At 46.1% G+C, this 19,315-nt stretch overlaps 1 protein-coding gene and 1 long non-coding RNA gene across 2 annotated transcripts; both read left to right on the top strand.

The window, feature by feature from the left end:
- The first annotated feature begins 4,990 nt into the window (after positions 1–4,990).
- On the top strand, positions 4,991–6,329 carry LOC306931603. Its single transcript, XR_013791029.1, has 3 exons — positions 4,991–5,238; positions 5,517–5,663; positions 6,016–6,329. It is a non-coding gene; the product is annotated as an uncharacterized lncRNA (long non-coding RNA).
- Positions 6,330–11,438: 5,109 nt separating this feature from the next.
- On the top strand, positions 11,439–19,315 carry LOC306931599 (uncharacterized protein). The gene is made up of 3 exons (XM_079513044.1): positions 11,439–11,511; positions 11,928–12,148; positions 18,504–19,315. Exons 1-3 carry the CDS (start codon positions 11,460–11,462, stop codon positions 18,852–18,854), a joined length of 624 nt encoding a protein of 207 aa, XP_079369170.1. The 5' UTR covers positions 11,439–11,459; the 3' UTR covers positions 18,855–19,315.

Here is a 19,315-nt window from a genome sequence, read left to right as displayed (position 1 = left end):
TCAGATAGGACTTTTCTGTTTGAATGTATGGGCTGTCAATCAGATAGGACTTTTCTGTGTGGATGTATGGGCTGTCAATCAGATAGGACTTTTCTGTGTGGATGTATGGGCTGTCAATCAGATAGGACTTTTCTGTGTGGATGTATGGGCTGTCAATCAGATAGGACTTTTCTGTTTGGATGTATGGGCTGTCAATCAGATAGGACTTTTCTGTGTGGATGTATGGGCTGTCAATCAGATAGGACTTTTCTGTGTGGATGTATGAGCTGTCAATCAGATAGGACTTTTCTGTATGGATGTATGGGCTGTCAATGCCAGAAAGTAGTTTTTTTTGCCACTCAGTAGGCGTTCCCGCATTACTTCTGGGTACGATGATAATGTCACGCACAAAGAACTCCATATATGGGCATAACAGGGACACATACATAATAACTGGGTCTGGGTGGGGCATCCATTTCCAACTTGCATCGTTCCAAGTAGGCCAGTGCCGCTCTAGTACTGTTCAAGCCTTCTTGATATGGTACAGAGTTCCACGGTGAATCTGGGGGTGGCTGTAACCAGAGCCATAGAGTAAGACAGAGTTACGCAAACTCCATTCACTTCATGTGGCTTCAGTCCAATGGCGGCTCTCCTACATAGACTTCTATTGAGAATGGGGACAACACATATGGCCAAGTCCTGGACCGGAAGTAGGCAGAAATGCATTGGACCCTGCAGGCAACAGCCCCAGCTTTAATGATATTAAATCTCTTTATTTTAGATTGTTTTGTAGTAATAGTACAACATAAACATTACAGAGACTTTAGTTGTTACTGTACAATACTTTAAAACAGTTGACATGTTGCACACATGCCTAAAATTTCTCTTATTTGCACCGCCCTCGTTGACAACAATGTATTTCCAACTCCAGCTTGTCCCTCTCCAGGCTGCGTGAACAGCGCTCGAGCGCTCGGTTTCTGCCCCCTCAATGTCCTTCCTCTGTAGGTGTCGTAAAACACCCTCTCTGGCAGGAAGGTAGCTGCAAGCAGCCCCTGCATGCAGCCTGTTTATTGCCCCATGGAATGTGATACTATGACAGTTCCTTCTTTCTCTCCGATGAGAGCACATGTCTAGATCACATATATTTCCCTCAATGTCGTCATATCTCGTCCATCCATGATTGGACAATACACTCAGGGCCCTATTATGCGTGTCTTAAGTACCAGGTCTTATGACTTAACTTAAGACCTGGAGGCGTGGTCAATGCTGTTTGGCCACTCAGAATAGCCAAATGGCATTGATCACGCCTCCAGGTCTTAAGTTAAGTAATAAGACATGGTACTTAAGACATGCATAATAGGGCCCTCAATGTCCTAACTCTTCTATTAGATGGCTCTGGCTGTAACGAAGGCTTTCACCTATAGAGCTCCATATATGGAAGACGACGGCGACATGCTAGTGTTGACACCAGGTCATCATAGAACTCCATATATGGATATAGCCGACTGGCATCGTCACAAGCATCCAGCTTAGCCCTATATCACCGTCTCCACACCTGAGCGCAAAACTTTCTTAAGCTGCGCACTTCTTAAGCTGCGCGCAGCTTAAAGCTTGAGTTTTTAGACAGCTGGTGGATGGAAAAGAAGCTCCACCTCCGCTGAAGACTTGAGCGGAGGAGAGCGTTTCCGGGAATCTGGCCGTCGCGCAAGAATTCCGCGGAGGTGGAGCTTAATTTCCATCCACCAGCTGTCTAAAAACTCAAGCTTTAAAGGGTTAGTTCGGATTTTTGGACATAAAGCTGTATGAAATGTTTACCATAAATATCGCGGTTGCAAAGGTATTAATTGACTGGCCGAGTCCCGTGCTGGGAGTGCTGCTCCTGTTTGGGGGAATATCAAGTAGTTCCCAGGGTCACTGGGGGCCACGCATTAAAAATAAACCAATCTACAAAACTAGCGTCATTCGTATTGTTGACCTATATCTACCATTATAGACCAACTTTCGTTCAACTTTGACCCCTCTGTCACATGGTACTATTTTCTTTGTGTTCAGTATCACTGCGCCGCATAGAACACCATAGTGCTGCCGCGCCGCGGCACTGCGGCAGGATACACTACCAAAGCTAGGTGCTATGCAGCTGCCCAGGTCAGCTAGTTACGAGGTTTACGCAGGTTTACGCATGAAAACATTACTTTTAGTATTTTACTCGTTTAGCGTTCCGGCTACTTTATAGGTTGACAACACTGTGTTGTTGTATTATTATCAAAATGGTACGAAGTTGCAACTTTCCGGGATGTCCTAATAAGAGTACGTCTGGATCAAAACATTTCTTCCACCGTTTCCCTAATACAAATAGATCTACGAGAACGAGACAACTTTGGCTTGCTGCAGTGGGTTTGAACGTCCATACCAACTTGAGAAAAATAAAACAGTTTCGCATATGCAGTGATCATTTCGATGCAAAAGATTATGTCCCTAGTATTACTACAGGGAAGAAACATGTTCTGAAGTGCAGCGCTGTACCTCATGCTTGGGTCGTCGGTCCAAACACATGCACCCATGCTTCTGCTTCTACAAGTTCTACAACACCCCAGGTAAGACAGACGGACAGACATGTATATAACATCAACATCGTATAATAATAATAATAATAATAATAAAAGACGATGGAATGGATTGTTGTATTGACCTAATAGAAAGCTGTTCGATTAGACTCACTATCTGTGAGATCAGATGGAGCGGTAATAATAACCTGATGGTATCCATATGTTTTATCCAACTACGTAATTGTAGCCTATAAATAGTACACATACTACTTCTAACTTGGCTAATATGTTCACTTTAAATGAAGAATTATAATTGATGCACTCTGTGAACCAGAGAACTCTAGTCAAGTTGGGTCAAACACTGTATTGGGTATGGTCAACAACATATGAAAGTTCCTAATGCAGGCCTACATGACTGCATCTATGACATTTCTTTCTTAGATGACCCTATGTAATAGATCTTAGACAGTGCTCCTTTTCACACACACATATATATAATTATAATTATTAGACTTCTACCACACATGCACACACACTTGAGCAAGTCATAATTTTCCATGCAATTATTGCTTCCTCTACTCCATATGTTGCCTGCTATTTAGGCCTATGATAAAGTAATAGATCTTAGTGCTCCATTTTGAGGTGTGTGTGCGATGTGCGTGCGTGCATGCGTACACACACACCTGAGCATGTCATCATTTTCCATGCAATTATTGTTTATAGGGATCTATTGCTGGTGTGATGGATACGACGGAAACATTGGAGGCCATAATGGATCCCAGCCCTGAAGAAGCTAGGAAAATGTTTTCAGGTTTAGTACAGTCTACGCCTCAGTGTACCCCTCAGAATGTGGGAGATTCCTGCCTGAAGCTTCTTCTCACCAGCCCTGAGTCTGACCATGCTGTTCCAAGAACAAGGGCATCATCTTCAGGAACCTACCTTGCTTTGCCTCCCACCTGGACACAGTCACAGGTAGTTGCTGATGTACAGTTTATTCAGTGTAGTGTAGCTCAAAAAAGATACAATTCTGATTTGGGCACAGCAAACGTAGTAACCATGAACACATTACACATAATGTACAAAATACTGTTATTTGGTAATTGTGTGTATATACTATGTACACAAAATCTAGTTCTAAGTTCATTTGAATGTATGTCTTACAGAGCACAAGCTCAGCAGTTGCACCTGAGATACTGGAGACGAGCCAGAGTTCAGTGGAAACGCCATGTGAAAAGGACAGCACATTTCATACACCAAGCAGTACATGTACTCCTGTGGAAACGTCTTTCTCAGACGATGGCATTCATGTAGCAGAACATAGCAGTGATTGGTCCGAAAGGAAGTGGATTGTAAATGAAACAGCCCTCATGAAACTGTTTGCCACTTGTCACACATGTGGGAAAATCATTGATGATTCTGAGAGAAAAACTACTTATAACGGATCCATGATCAAGATTGAGTGGACTTGCATTGGTGGCCACAGTGGAGCATGGCAATCTTGTCCTGATGCTCGTGGAATGCCTGAGAACAACTTGTTATCTTCAGCGGCTATTCTTTTCACTGGGACAACACAGACTGAAATTACAGAGTGGGCTGATCTTGTCAATTTACAGCTTCCTAGAAAGACTGCTTATTATTCATTGCAGTCAACCTATCTTATACCAGTTGTCTATGAAGCCTACACTGAAATGCAGGAACAAATTATGTCCAATCTCCAGGAAATAACATGTAATGGTGGACATATTGACGTTGGCGGTGATGCCAGGTAGTTACTGTCCTGTAGTTTGAGCTTGATTTTATAAAGTTATGTTTTGGCTACAATACGGTAATTTGTATTATGATCAAATTGTACATTTTGGAATATAATTGTATCTTGAAATCCACGTCTAACCCAGCTGTATAATTGATTCTCTCTTTTTCTGTCTACAGATCCGATTCCCCAGGTTACAGTGCTAAATACACTTCTTACAACTTCATGGATGACACAACCAAGAAGATAATCAAGTCAGAATTAGTCCAGGTAACATTTTTCATCCCATGTTATTGTTGTCACTATATTTTAGATATGGATACACCTTTAGCCTTTGCTTACTTTTGTGGGTACTTTGTGTTTGTTTAATGCTGATTCGAAAAGGTATCTGAGACTACAAGTTCATCTGCGATGGAGGCTGAAGGTTTCCAGAGGGGGCTGAATGGCTTGCTGAGGCGAGGAGTTGGTATTGATGTTGTCACCACAGATCGTCATCCATCCATAAGGAAGATCATGAGGGTGCAGTACCCTAAACTTAGACATCAGTATGATCCGTGGCATGTTGCAAAAGGTAATTGTGTTGATGTTTTTCTTTTGTCTATTGTGTACACTGTTATTGCTGTTATAATATTTGTTATAATATGCTATATTGCAGAGCAAAGCATGTCACTGAAATACTTTAATCGGGGCGTTATGTTGCTAAATGTCTAAATGTCTAAATCAAATGTGTCCAGGAATTGAAACGCCGTTGGACCTCTGTCTTGTTTCATGTATGTGGCATCCACCGGTGGGAAGATGATGGACAGGAGTACAAGTGTTACCATGATGAGCTCAGTGTTGACCAACAGAGAAGGAAGAAGTGGCTTCAGAAGGACAGTGCCGCATACGACACTCTCAAGGCTATTGTACTTGATAAACGTCTCTTGAGAGACCTGGATCACATGACTTTGTTCAGGCACACTGGTAAGATGGAATCAGTTCATGAATATTGGTACCCAAGCTATGATATTGATATTTGTAGGTTATACATTTCCAAGCACACCAACGATAGCAGTGTTAGGCGGCACACAAAAGAAAACTACAAAGAATACTATTATTTGATTTGTTACCTGTTACCTGCAAACAATTCAATAGGACATGTTTATAAAAATATTGTTTTTATCCAATTTGACTTGTCATTGGCTTTTGTAATAAAATTGCATGAAGCACGATATCTAAATGATGCCATGTATTTTTTTCAGGAGCTCTTGAAGTGTACCACAGCTCTATGCTGAAGTATGCTGAGAAGAGAAGGCACTTCAAATATGTCACCATGCAGGCAAGAATCCAACTGAGTGTCATTGACCACAACCACAACGTTGGCCGTCAACATGCCACTACTCAGGCTGGTAAGCATGTTTGAAACAAAAAAAGACTTGAACTTGACAGGACGGTGTCTGTCATTCTGTGTGCTATGCATTCCAAAACCAAAATGTTATAAAATGAAAAATAACCCATTTAGGATGGGAACCCCTTTGGGGTTTTTACCCTTCAAGACGGGACCCCTATTGGGGTAGCTGATGGTGATGCTATGTACAGAATAATAGCAACATTTTTGTTTTCAGAAAACTTAGTTCATGATTTAGATGGCATTTTTAGAAACGGCCTCAGGTCTAAGTGGGATAAACATGGAATGGATTCATATTACAACTTTAATGTTATAAATTAATATGCTGTGTTTTTGTAATATTACTCCCCCAGGAAAAGAGAGGGTCAGTGTATTTCACTCCAAGCTGTCAGGTGAATGGCGTTCAAGGAACCTCTATGAGCCTACCTCCCAGGACTTTCGAAACGACTTGGTACAACGAGTCATTCAACGGCGACTTGACAACAACATCAAGCTTGGAGATGATCGGTTCCACATCCATCCTCCAGTTGATCTACCTGCCAATATAGCTCGAACTCCAAAGCCCGATAAAGATACTATGATTTTAGAACATACAACACGTTTTCCAGTGCAAAATCTGATTGAGAGTACAGATAATGTTTCTGATACTGATACTGAGTGAGCCAAAATGTGTTATCATTTCTTCATTTGTGTATCTGTATACACATTTCAGTCCAGACCAAATTTTGTTTTTGATGGGTGCTAGCCCCTCCAGCTTTTGGTGTGTCCACAAAGTGTCTTACACAAACATTAAATTCCCATTGACAATGAATGGACAATTTTACGTCATGATGACGACGCAAATTGTGATTGGCCTGATGAGTTGATGTATAATGATGTACAATGATAAGAGCGCCCCTCACTTCACACAGGTGTGATTTTTTTTTATTAGTTTTATATTGTACTATTGCACATACAACAATATGGAGCAATATAATATAACACAGAAGTCAGAAAATAAACCAAGAACTAAAACAAATTCAGAAAGTCCTCTGATTCCTTGTATCCAACATATTCTCCAGTTGCTGATGGATAAAGTGATCTAATGGTTTTCACAACACATGAAGGGAGAGGTTTTCGATTTCCGAGACCAAGCCGTTCTCCGTGGAGGACCCATTCCAAGACCATCCTGTAGCCCACCAGCCTGTATTGACTGAAACAAAGAATGAAATGTTTAGTGTGTGCATAGCCTACTACTGTATATAAGTTGGAACATTTACACCCATGTACATTGTAGTTAGATCTTGATATTTTCTGTAGCTCTGCTTTAGGCCAAGTAGGCTTAGTGTACAACAGTGGTTCCTAAAGTGGGGTACAGGGACCCCCAGGGGTCCTTGAGGGAGTTCCAGGGTGTCCCCAGCTACATGATAGTTTGGAACCAAATGGACAGTTACATTTACATTGATTTCACAATATAAACTGGGGTCTCAGATAGAAATGCCATTAAATGGGGGGTCCCTAGCCGGTTTCATATCAAACTGGGGGTCCTTGAAATTAAAATGGTTGAAAATCACTGCTAGAGCTGTAAAAATCTTCTCTTATGGGGGTATTTGGCATATATTTTCAAATGGGGGGTCTGCAGGGTAATGAGTGTCATTTTGGGGGTCCTTGACATGAAAGTTTGGGAACCACTGGTGTACAATAACTACAGTATTGCAATGTACAGTTAGAGGCATGTGGTGGATAATTCCATAATCTTCATGAGATATATAACTTACTCGACTGACAACTGGCCATCAGCTCCAGCAGGCTCGGGACGTTTTTTCCAGTTTATTTTTGGTATGTGGAAAAAGGTCTGCAACACACCAGCGTTCACGATAGCTGGAAAGTTTGGGTGCTTGATAATGCAGCAAGAAGGTGCAGGTAAAGATGCGCTGGTTTGTTCATCAGACACCGGGAGAGATGCAGATGCGTTGGCTTCCTCTGACACCGAGAGATCTTGCATCTGTAGCAACAGTGGCATGGCTAGTTCCCATTCACGGCAGCAGTAGCTCTCAACCTCTTTGGGCATTGGCTCGCACTCAGTACAAGAACACCACCAGGTAACGTTCTCTCGTGCCCTCGTTGCAGCTGTTGGCCCGGCTTCCCTCGCTCTCTCCTCTCTCTCTGCCCTTTCTATGTCCATATTACGGAGTTCATCATCGGTATATTCCGGTTCATACATATATCCCATCGGCTGTGCAGTGAAAGCAATATCTTCATCACTGTCGTTGTCTGACTCTGGGTTTGAAGTGTCTGATTCTGACATGTTGAAGTCACGCTAATTTTTAGATCTAGTTTTGAAACAACTATTATTTTCCTCTATGACACAAAACAAAACTTATAAAGTAACCGGAACGAGTCAAAAGTAAATGTTTTGAATGAAATCAAACCTCGTATGCGCCGTCGCGTTGAAACCTCATAGCTAGCTAGCTGACCCGGGGCAGCTGCATAGCACCTAGCTTTGGTAGTTTATCCTGCCGCAGTGCCGCGGCGCGGCAGCAGTATGGTGTTCTATGCGGCGCAGTGATACTGAACACAAAGAAAATAGTACCATGTGACAGAGGGGTCAAAGTTGAACGAAAGTTGGTCTATAATGGTAGATATAGGTCAACAATACGAATGACGCTAGTTTTGTAGATTGGTTTATTTTTAATGCGTGGCCCCCAGTGACCCTGGGAACTACTTGATATTCCCCCAAACAGGAGCAGCACTCCCAGCACGGGACTCGGCCAGTCAATTAATACCTTTGCAACCGCGATATTTATGGTAAACATTTCATACAGCTTTATGTCCAAAAATCCGAACTAACCCTTTAAGCTGCTCGCAGCCGAGAACGTGCGCAGCTCTTTTGACCGTCTGGCAGCACCTTATATAAGAGCGGGTACAACCCAGATATTCTCAGACAGGAATCCAACGACCCAGACAGATATCGTCGTGTCAGAGATTTCTGCATCCTGGTTTAAGTCCTCACCGGGTCCCCACCGGACACCCAGCTCTAACCCAGCTCTATATAGTTTGAGTAGTTATTCAAAATGGTGGTCGGCGCCTTCCCCATCGCCAAGCTCGTCTACCTGGCGGCTGAGCAAGCGGTTGAGTGGCTGAGCAAGCCGGTGGCCAACGTGATCAAGGACGCCGCCAGACGGAGCGACTTCTTCAAGACGTACGTGTGCATGCCTCCCGCGCAGGGGGTCTCGTTATTGGACCTATAGCACCTGAACACACCCCTGTTTGTGGAACAGTTTGCAGACCTATTCCAGCAAAAAAAAGTTTGGGGGAACAATAAAAATGGAGGGCCAAGGAAGAAAAAAAAAAAACAAGAGAAGGTGGGAGGATCAATTGATAGTGGCTGTCAGCCACTATCAATTGATCTATGACAAGAGTCTCGTCGACTTTCGAGACAAAAACAAGAAGGAGAAGGCATGGGAGGACATCGCTGCTGCGGTTGGCGAGTCAGGTCAGTTCAAATATTAGCAACAATGCTATAGTTAGCGGTTTTCTACCTCGGACGTTGGTACCAATGTAAACATGCTACTTGATTTATGAAAACAGACAGGTTGTAATATTTTGGAAGTTTGATCTAAAAAAAATACTGATCTGCATCAAAGTGCTTGTGATGCCATGTACTGCTTGTGGAAGACTAGTACTACAGTACAATTGTATCTGACTGAACTAATAATAAATCATTTTCTGTTAAGATGAATGGATAGTTTATTTTCCATCTGCAGCCATCTGGCACTAAGCAACATGCATATTATGTACTAGGCAATGCATATTTTCTGTGTAATAACACAGTCACCAGTCCTTTGTGTTAGTTATAGTTGGATGCTCATTGCTAATATAGAAATAACAAATTAGCATTTATCATACAATATAGAAACCTGAAAGCAGAAATGTATGGGAAGCCGTTTAGGCCATAAATGCATAGTCAACTCGCACATACATGTATACTTCTCTTGCATATTGGTACTTCACTTGCACATACATGCATATTTCACATACACATACATACTTCACTTGCACATACATACATTTAGGTACTTCACTTGCACATACATATATATTTCATTTACACATACATACATACTTCATTCGCACATATATACATACTTCACTTATACATACTTCATCCGCACATATATAAATACTTCATTCGCACATACATACATACATACATACATACATACTTCATTCGCACATACATACATACATGCATACATACGTGTGTGAGTATTTCTTTATGTGCGGCTGCGCAGGACTATGTGATGTGTGTACATGTCTGAGTATGAATGTAACAGGAAGGCACAATGCCTGAACAGGAAGCTCGATTTCAAATGAAAAGCTTATGGAAATGCAACAGGAACAGGCCCCTGTGTCTGCCCAGTGGCTCCCCAGTACCTCCCCAGTGTCCCCTGAGTGCCTCCCCAGTGCCTCCCCACTGCCTCCCCACTGCCTGCCCAGTGCCTCCCCACTGCCTGCCCAGTGCCTCCCCAGTGTCCCCCAGTGTCTCCCCAGTGCCTCCCCACTGCCTCCCCACTGCCTGCCCACTGTCTCCCCAGAGCCTCCCCACTGCCTCCCCACTGCCTGCCGACTGTCTCCCCAGTGCCTCCCCAATGTCTCCCCAGTGGCTGCAGTTTCTCCCCAGTGCCTCCCCAGTGTCTCCCCAGTGCCTCCCCACCTCCCCAGTGCCTCCCCACTGCCTGCCCAGTGCCTCCCCAGTGTCCCCCAGTGCCTCCCCACCTCCCCAGTGCCTCCCCACTGCCTGCCCAGTGCCTCCCCAGTGTCCCCCAGTGTCTCCCCAGTGCCTCCCCACTGCCTGCCCAGTGCCTCCCCACTGCCTGCCCAGTGCCTGCCCACTGTCTCCCCAGTGCCTCCCCAATGTCTCCCCAGTGGCTGCAGTTTCTCCCCAGTGCCTCCCCAGTGTCTCCCCAGTGCCTCCCCACCTCCCCAGTGCCTCCCCACTGCCTCCCCACTGCCTGCCCAGTGCCTCCCCAGTGTCCCCCAGTGCCTCCCCACCTCCCCAGTGCCTCCCCACTGCCTCCCCACTGCCTGCCCAGTGCCTCCCCACTGCCTGCCCAGTGCCTCCCCAGTGTCCCCCAGTGTCTCCCCAGTGCCTCCCCACTGCCTGCCCAGTGCCTCCCCAGTGCCTCCCCAATGTCTCCCCAGTGGCTGCAGTTTTATCTTAATTTATTAATCAAATTCATTCATTAGTTAATCAAATTCATTAATTAATTAATCTTTTTTTTTAAATTATGTATGTATGTGCGAATGAAGTATGTATGTATGTGCAAGTGAAGTATTTATATATGTGCGAATGAAGTATGTATGTATGTGTAAATTAAATATATATGTATGTGCAAGTGAAGTACCAATATATATGTATGTGCAAGAGAAGTATACATGTATGTGCGAGTTGACTATGCATTTATGGCCTAAACGGCTTCCCATAGAAATGTACATGCATGCACATGAATTGGTTGGTGCCCATATACAGTCTAGTTCACTTGGAAAATGACAAGCACACTTTAATGTCTAGACTGTCTGTACATGAATAATAAATAAAAACGATTACAATGCATGCTGGCATATTTTGATATGATGTAGCTGTTGGCTTTACTCAGGTCACATCACATGACATGTAATTTTTCCCCCAGTGGCAGAGTGCAAGAGGAGGTGGAAGACACTGATCGATGGCTACAGGAGACATCTGGCACTGTCAGAGGAGGCGTCCAAAAGTGGTTCTGGCCAGGCAGGGAAGGTATGGCCATTTGCGGCCGTCATGTCCTTCATGAAGCCACACATGGCAAAAAGGGACACATCAGGCAACATGGGTACGAGCGCTGCTGCCCCCCAGGGTACCTGCACCTTAATCTTAATGTATATTCACTGAAACTGTCCTTGCACTAATGTCTGGTAACAGATACCAGCTACTATGCTCATTCACCTCATTTCTAAATCTCATGTAGATACGTTTTTTGAGGGGCGCTTCATCTGGCTTTTGAAATTATGTCATATGGCAGCCAAGTCTATGGACTTGTACAGCAGTTAAACATTACCATGTGTCCCTCACTTCACACAAGTGTTGTTTTTTAATTTATTATTCTCCCCCCCTCCCCTTTCTCTCCATTCTTTCTCTTTTCTGGAAACATTCAAATAACGATGGAACAATACATAATACATAATATATTTCACCCACAGTTTTAACACCTGTAAACATGTGACCTGTTTCTGATTCTACTACCTCCAGCACCACGTAAAGGCCCCTCCAGCAAGAGGCCCCCACCTGCTACGACACACACCAGCACCACCCGACCATGCCTCGGGGCTGGTCAGGGAACCAGCAGCAGCACAGCTCTTCCAGAGTATGTCACCCTGGTTCCCATGTCTCCAGGAGCTCAGGGTGATGAGGACAGCCTGCCACCTCCCCCACCAACCCAGGACTCCTTATTTGACATCCCAGAACACCAGGTGAGGTCTGGGAAATGGGAGGCGGCCTTTTTTCCGACACCCAAATAGCCGACGGGCGGCCTTTTTTCCGACACCCAAATAGCCGACGGGGCAATGGTCCGACAGTGTTGGACCATTGTCCGAAATACCGTATTTTTACTCCAACGGTCCGACATGATATTAGCCAGACAGAAGTTCCCGCAATAGTCCGAAAACCGTAGTTTAGACGAGGCAATGTTTAGACGAGGCAATAGTCCGACATGGGAGACCGAGCGCGCAGCGTGCAACGGCAACTCAAGTGAGTGTGTGTGCGTGCATGCGTGGGCACGGCGCACACACGCACGCACGCACGCGCGCGCACGTGTGTGTGTGTGTGTGTGTGTGTGTGTGTGTGTGTGTGTGTGTGTGTGTGTGTGTGTGTGTGTGTGTGTGTGTGTGTGTGTGTGTGTGTGTGTGTGTGTGTGTGTGTGTGTGTGTGTGTGTGTGTGTGTGTGTGTGTGTGTGTGTGTGTGTGTGTGTGTGTGTGTGTGTGTGTGTGTGTGTGTGTGTGTGTGTGTGTGTGAGAGAGAGGGGGAGGAAGAGAGAGAGAGAGAGAGAGAGGGGGGGGGGGAGAGAGAGGGGGGGGGGAGAGAGAGAGAGAGAGGGGGGAGACAGAGAGGGAGAGAGAGAGGGGGGAGATAGAGAGAGAGAGTGAGGGGGAGAGAGAGAGGGAGAGGCGTGTGCGTGTGTGTGTGTGTGTGTGAGAGGGGGGAGGAAGAGAGAGAGAGAGAGAGAGAGAGAGGGGGGGGGGGGGGGGAGGAGAGAGAGAGAGGGGGGGAGACAGAGAGGGAGAGAGAGAGAGAGGCTACACCCCATTCCCCCCCAGGAACACGGACTGTAGAAATTATCAATATGGGTTCACACAGAGCTAGGCTCATCACAACCTAGTACCCAGGGGGCAAAGGGGGTTGACCTGCATTTGTCATAACATACAAAGTTGTCCACCAGAAATAATATCTATGACCCCATAGGATCACAACCTATATGGACAACTCGGTCAATTTTGTTGCGAAAGTCCAATATGGCCGCCCCCAATATTAGCCCCTATTAGTTATAATGGGGGGTGAATAGGGCAACATTTTTAACTGAGGGATATTTCCACGAAACTTCACAGGTTGATCAATGATATGAATACCATAATGGTTTGTATTGGAAGTTTGCATGATATCCAATATGGCCACCACAATACTAGCACCCAGAAAATAGGTTTGGCTCTAAATTCTGAACCAGATGACCTATAAATACAAACTCATGGTTTCTAACCACGAGAGATATATAAATATTTTAGCCATAATTTCCCTCTATTAAGTATTATTGTTATGGGGTGTTTCTTTGCAGAAAGACATCCCTCTGGCTGTATTTTGGTTTTGTTCTACGGTTTCTGTTGGCATTTCCTCTGTTTATGTTGACAATCATCCCTGGCAGGACAAGCCGGACATCCCTTCACTGAGTATGTATGGTCTCTCAGTGATGGTCCCCTGTCCATCTAGAGCCAGCCTGGCCTATGCCAGAAAATCTGTTCATGTGCCAGGGACTGGAGACAAGATGCAGCAGGAGCTTCACTCCATTCCTGACTGGGGATGCATCACCATTGCCTCCGTGGAAACCACATTAGGATCCAGGGACAACATTCTCAGCATGGCTGATTAGCCGGTTGAGGATGATTCTTGCTAAGATCTTTCCTGTGATGTTCAGGACTCAGGAGGGCTATACCATGATGGTTATCGCAGTATGCCCTGTCCCCTTTCCTCTTGTAAACATGCACCTCCTGGTGCCTTTCCAGAAGTGGTTTGTTGGAGTGCTTTCACTGTCTCTGCACTGGTGGGGGGGGGGGGGGGGGCTTTGATTGGCAGCTGGGGTATCGTGGCAATATCCTCTTCGGAAATTGAGGACTCTCTGTTTACGACCTCACTGAAGTGCTCTTCCCAGTGTGCTAGGATGTCACTCTTGTCAATGAGCAGGACACTTGTCAGAGGAGCGGACTGGAGTTGAGCCAGTGGTTTTGGGCCCATAAAGAGCACACAGAATGATGCATGCATCTGAGACATTCCCAGTCAGGAATGGAGTGAAGCTCCTGCTGCATCTTGTCTCCAGTCCCTGGCACATGAACAGATTTTCACTAGGAAAGACCAAACATCAGACATGAGAACCTTTTAGATGGTTTATTGAATAGATGTGGCGCGTGGACGTTTATGTACTCGTCGCATGGGGGAGGAGCATGGGACGTGAGGCATAAACGGCCACGGCAGGACAGGTGAGGGTGAAGCCAGCATGGTCATCGAAGGTCAGCACCACACGCTTTCTTGCAAGAGTGCGGTGTGCGGCTTAGATGGCCAGGGGCGGGGGGGATGCCATAACGGACCTGATCATCCAAGGTCACGACCTCACGCAAGCGTGAAGTGTGCGGCTTGGGTGGTCGGGGCACGCATGACATGTGGGGTGTGGTGGATGGAGGATACTGGCCGTTTGCATGGTGAAGGAGGCTGAGGTGGCTGGAGCTCCTTTGGTTGAGTGGTGGGAGTGGAGATGGTGGGCGTCTGGAGAGAATGGGCGTATCTCAAATGTCGCTGTGGCAGCGGTACGCTGCGTGACGTCACCGGAGCGGGACGGAGCCGCCGACTTTGTGTCGACGCCGCCGCGCGACGTGGCAGCCCGACGCGAGGAGTTTCCGCGACGCGACAGCGCCGCCTGCCGCGCGACAGCGTCGCCACTCGGCCGAGCGGACGCCCGTGGAGCGTCTCCTGGGCTGGGAGGATGGCGCGTGACGTCACGGCTGCGTGACAGACCCACGTTGGCTGAGGCTGCTGTTGTTGTTCCGCTGTTGCTGCACTGAGCGACGCGGGTGGACATGAGTGTTGTAAACAGGGATAGTTTGTTTGCAGAACGGGTGAATGAAATGCCTTTGGCGATGAGGGCTCTTTGTAGGCCGACCACGGTCCAGTCTGAAGCGGAGGTTGGTACTGGTGGATTGGAGCCGCTCGGGGAGGCAACGGGATGGCTGGTTGGGGAAGCTGCTGCTGGAGCTTGGTGGCCGGGGAGACGGGACGAAGAAGTGCGGGATGGTTGGAGCTGCTGGGCTAGTACCGGGTTCTGCTGGTGATCGTTCATGTTGGGCGCGGAGGAACCGGGAGGTACGGTAACGACTGACTTGGGTCTACCGCGACGCTGCTCCGGATTGTCGGGCACGACGTCGAGGACGGCGGCGGCGATGGCTCGGTGGGTACTGGTACCGGCGGCCACGGGTTCGGCGGCAGCGAACCATGAGTTTGAATTTCTAGCTCATCTGGTTCAGAATTTAGAGCCAAGCCTATTTTCTGGGTGCTAGTATTGTGGTGGCCATATTGGATATCATGGAAACTTCCAATACAAAAACATATGGCATTCATATCATTGATCAACCTGTGAAGTTTTGTGGAAATATCCCTCAGTTAAAAATGTTGCCCTATTCACCCGCATTATAGGCTAATGGGGGCTAATATTGTGGTGGCCATATTGGATTTCCAGCAAAGAAATTGACCGGTGTGTCCACAGGTTGTGATTCTATTGGGTCATAGATATTTCTGGTGGACAACTTTGTATGTTATGACAAATGCAGGTTTCCTAAAAAAAAAAGGGTGCTTTGCCCCCTGGGTATAGTGAGCTTGCAGATCAGCTATTTTCAATGAACAGTGTTAAAGGACCACTTCACCACTTTTCAACATCTCTTTATATAATTGGTCCTCACTAATGTTCATGATAAAACACCACCATTTTTTCCTACTCAGTCTGTGTCTCATAGGAGGGCTTTGGGCAGTTCGGACACCCATACACCCCAGCCATGGGGTCCTGAGTCCATACACCCCAGCCAGCCAAGGTCCTGAGTCCATACACCCCAGTCCTGAGTCCATACACCCCAGCCAGCCAGGGTCCTGAGTCCATACACCCCAGTCCTGAGTCCATACACCCCAGCCATGGGGTCCTGAGTCCATACACCCCAGCCATGGGGTCCTGAGTCCATACACCCCAGCCATGGGGTCCTGAGTCCATACACCCCAGCCAGCCAGGGTCCTGAGTCCATACACCCCAGTCCTGAGTCCATACACCCCAGCCATGGGGTCCTGAGTCCATACACCCCAGTCCTGAGTCCATACACCCCAGCCATGGGGTCCTGAGTCCATACACCCCAGCCATGGGGTCCTGAGTCCATACACCCCAGCCAGCCAGGGTCCTGAGTCCATACACCCCAGTCCTGAGTCCATACACCCCAGCCATGGGGTCCTGAGTCCATACACCCCAGTCCTGAGTCCATACACCCCCAGCCAGCCATGGACCTGAGTCCATACACCCCAGCCATGGGGTCCTGAGTCCATACACCCCAGTCCTGAGTCCATACACCCCAGCCATGGGGTCCTGAGTCCATACACCCCAGTCCTGAGTCCATACACCCCAGCCATGGGGTCCTGAGTCCATACACCCCAGTCCTGAGTCCATACACCCCAGTCCTGAGTCCATACACCCCAGCCATGGGGTCCTGAGTCCATACACCCCAGCCATGGGGTCCTGAGTCGCACCTGATTGTGCCCCAAACTAGTTACAAGTCCAGTAGCCCGGCCCAGCCTATATGGGATTTCTGAACTGGTCTACTAAAAAAACATCGCCTCGATTATCTGTCTCACGACGGGTCGCGCACATCATTCAAAACCCCTATAGTGTTGCGTAAACACCCGCCTGTCAGTGTTGTCTGTACTGTGCACGCCGTCCATGGCGCCGCTGCCATGTCAAAACCAACTCTGGGGCGTGCGTGCGTGCGTGCGTGCACAGAGACGTATTTATGCGAGTCCCAGGAATACACAGAACACCCCCCCCCCCCCCCTCAGGGAATGCTCCGCAGACCACTTGCCTAATAATATTAACTTTGTGCTCTTCCCAAGCTCATCCGTTAACAATTCCCTCCCAATCAATAATGTGATCGATTTCATCTAATTTTCCCACACTGTGCCTAATTTGGTGTACATAGATTATAGAACGGGTTAAGGTCTAGTTTAAACTATAACTAAATGCATTTGAAATTTAATCAAAATGTTACTTTTCAGGATTCCAATTAAAAAATAGCAAATAGCTGATCTACAAGCTCAAAACGTGTCGCACTGCGACTGAGCTCGGCGACAGTAATATGCAATGTGGCCCCTCTGGACTCTGGAGGGAGTGTGTAACTATAGTGGCCCTCTGGAGTGAGTGTGGAACTATAGTGACTCTCTGGAGTGAGTGTGGAACTATAGTGGCCCTCTGGAGTGAGTGTGGAACTATAGTGGCCCCTTTGGAGTGAGTGTGGAACTATAGTGGCCCCTTTGGAGTGAGTGTGGAACTATAGTGGCCCCTCTGGATTGAGTGTGGAACTATAATGGCCCTCCACCCGTCCACCAGTGACATCATCATTAGGCAGATTTGTTTTAAAATATATTTCGATTTTTATTATCGTGAGAACAATGGCTTCAACTTTTGCATTGCAACTTTTCAGGAAAAGAAAGCCTGCAGTTTATATTAGCTTGGATTCACCATTGATGATGTCACTGGTGGACGGGTTTCTGAACTGCCCACAGCCTTCCTATGAGACACAGACTGAGTAGGAAAAAATGGTGGTATTTTATCATGAACATTAGTTAGGACCAATTATAGGAAGAGAAGTTGAAAAGTGGTGAAGTGGTCCTTTAACGTGGAGATCAATCAATAAAAAGATCTAGAGGTAGCCTATTATATAGTTTGGCGCACGTTATATAGTTTGTTACTTAATTACTTCAATACGGTAGGCTACTGCGCTGGGGTCTGTGCATCAATCATCTTTCCATTATGTGTGTGGGTGTGTTCATATATATATAATATCCCCGATAGTAAAAAGAAATGTATTTATTAATTGGGATTACTAATTGTCGGACTATTGCCTCGTCTAAACATTGCCTCGTCTAAACTACGGTTTTCGGACTATTGCGGGAACTTCTGTCTTGCTAATATCATGTCGGACTGTTGGAGTAAAAAGACGGTATTTCGGACACTGTCGGACCATTGTCCCGTCGTTTTTTTGTATGTCGGAAAAAAGACCTGCACCCCTGGGAAATATGTCATTAATTACATTGATATTTGAAATTCTGGATATTATACCCAGGGGGAAACCACCCTTTTTTTTTTAGGAAACCTGCATTTGCCATAATGCCATAATATATAGTACATAAGTACAGTATATATATATATATATATATATATATATATATACACACACACAATGTGTGTGTGTATTACAAACCCTGTAATCTCACATGACTGACCAATAGTATATGTGATTGTCTGTATCGCCCGGTTCTAGACCCTGGACAACCCAGATGTGCAGCAGTCTGAGCTGTCTGATGAGGTGGAGGAGGAGGAGGAGGAGTACGTGCATGTGCCTCGGAAGGTGCGTCGTCATCAGGCCAACCCCCAGCACCAAGACATGACGCCCTTCCAGGAAGCCCTGGTCCATGAAATGACACTGACAGCAACCGCACAGCCTACTCTCCCCAAAACTGTCCCGCAGGCTCTAGATGCCAATGAACATTTTTTTCTGGGCATTGCCAAAATGGTCAATGGTTTGTCAGTCAGAGGCCAGGCTCTGGTGAGAATGAATGTGCTCCAGGCAGTAAATGCTCAGTTGTTTGAAGAACTAGAGCAAGCACCCTAGTTTTTATTTATTTTTAAGTCTGCGTATGCTCGTGGTATATATACTGATTTTGAGTGTGACGTAATGAAGATATGTATCAATGCCGGGTTATAACTGGCTTTCGATGGTGACGTAATAAAGATAGGTTTCAGATTACATACAGACATACCTTTAATCCACCCGACACTGAAACCTATCTTTATTACGTCACCATCGAAAGCCAGTTGACCCCGGCATTAATACATATCTTCATTACGTCACACTCAAAATCAGTATATATACCACAAGCATACACTGCACACTCTGTCTATATGTTCTGTTGTCTTCTAAAACTGTTTCTATGTCTGACAAGTTTTCTTAAAAACCCATGTTTCCATGTCAGTGGTTCTCAAACATTTTCATAATGCCTTTCTCTCCCTCCTTCCCTCCCAGTACACACAGTGTTTTGTTGAAGTTATTAATCTATTATTATCTGTATTTTT

The sequence above is a fragment of the Electrona antarctica genome, assembly GCF_951216825.1.
Source record: "Electrona antarctica genome assembly, chromosome: 10".
Lineage (NCBI taxonomy): Eukaryota > Metazoa > Chordata > Actinopteri > Myctophiformes > Myctophidae > Electrona > Electrona antarctica.
The sequence above is the reverse complement of the archived record's forward strand: the minus strand, read 5'-3'. Positions and strand labels throughout refer to the sequence as shown.

Bases quoted from the DNA above. Each gene is read 5' to 3' on its own strand.
- LOC306931599 (XM_079513044.1), top strand. From the start codon at position 11,460: ATGTCCTTCATGAAGCCACACATGGCAAAAAGGGACACATCAGGCAAC. The intron at 11,512-11,927 runs GTACGAGCGCTG...TACTACCTCCAG, and splicing joins GGACACATCAGGCAACATGG to CACCACGTAAAGGCCCCTCC. The intron at 12,149-18,503 runs GTGAGGTCTGGG...GCCCGGTTCTAG, and splicing joins TTGACATCCCAGAACACCAG to ACCCTGGACAACCCAGATGT.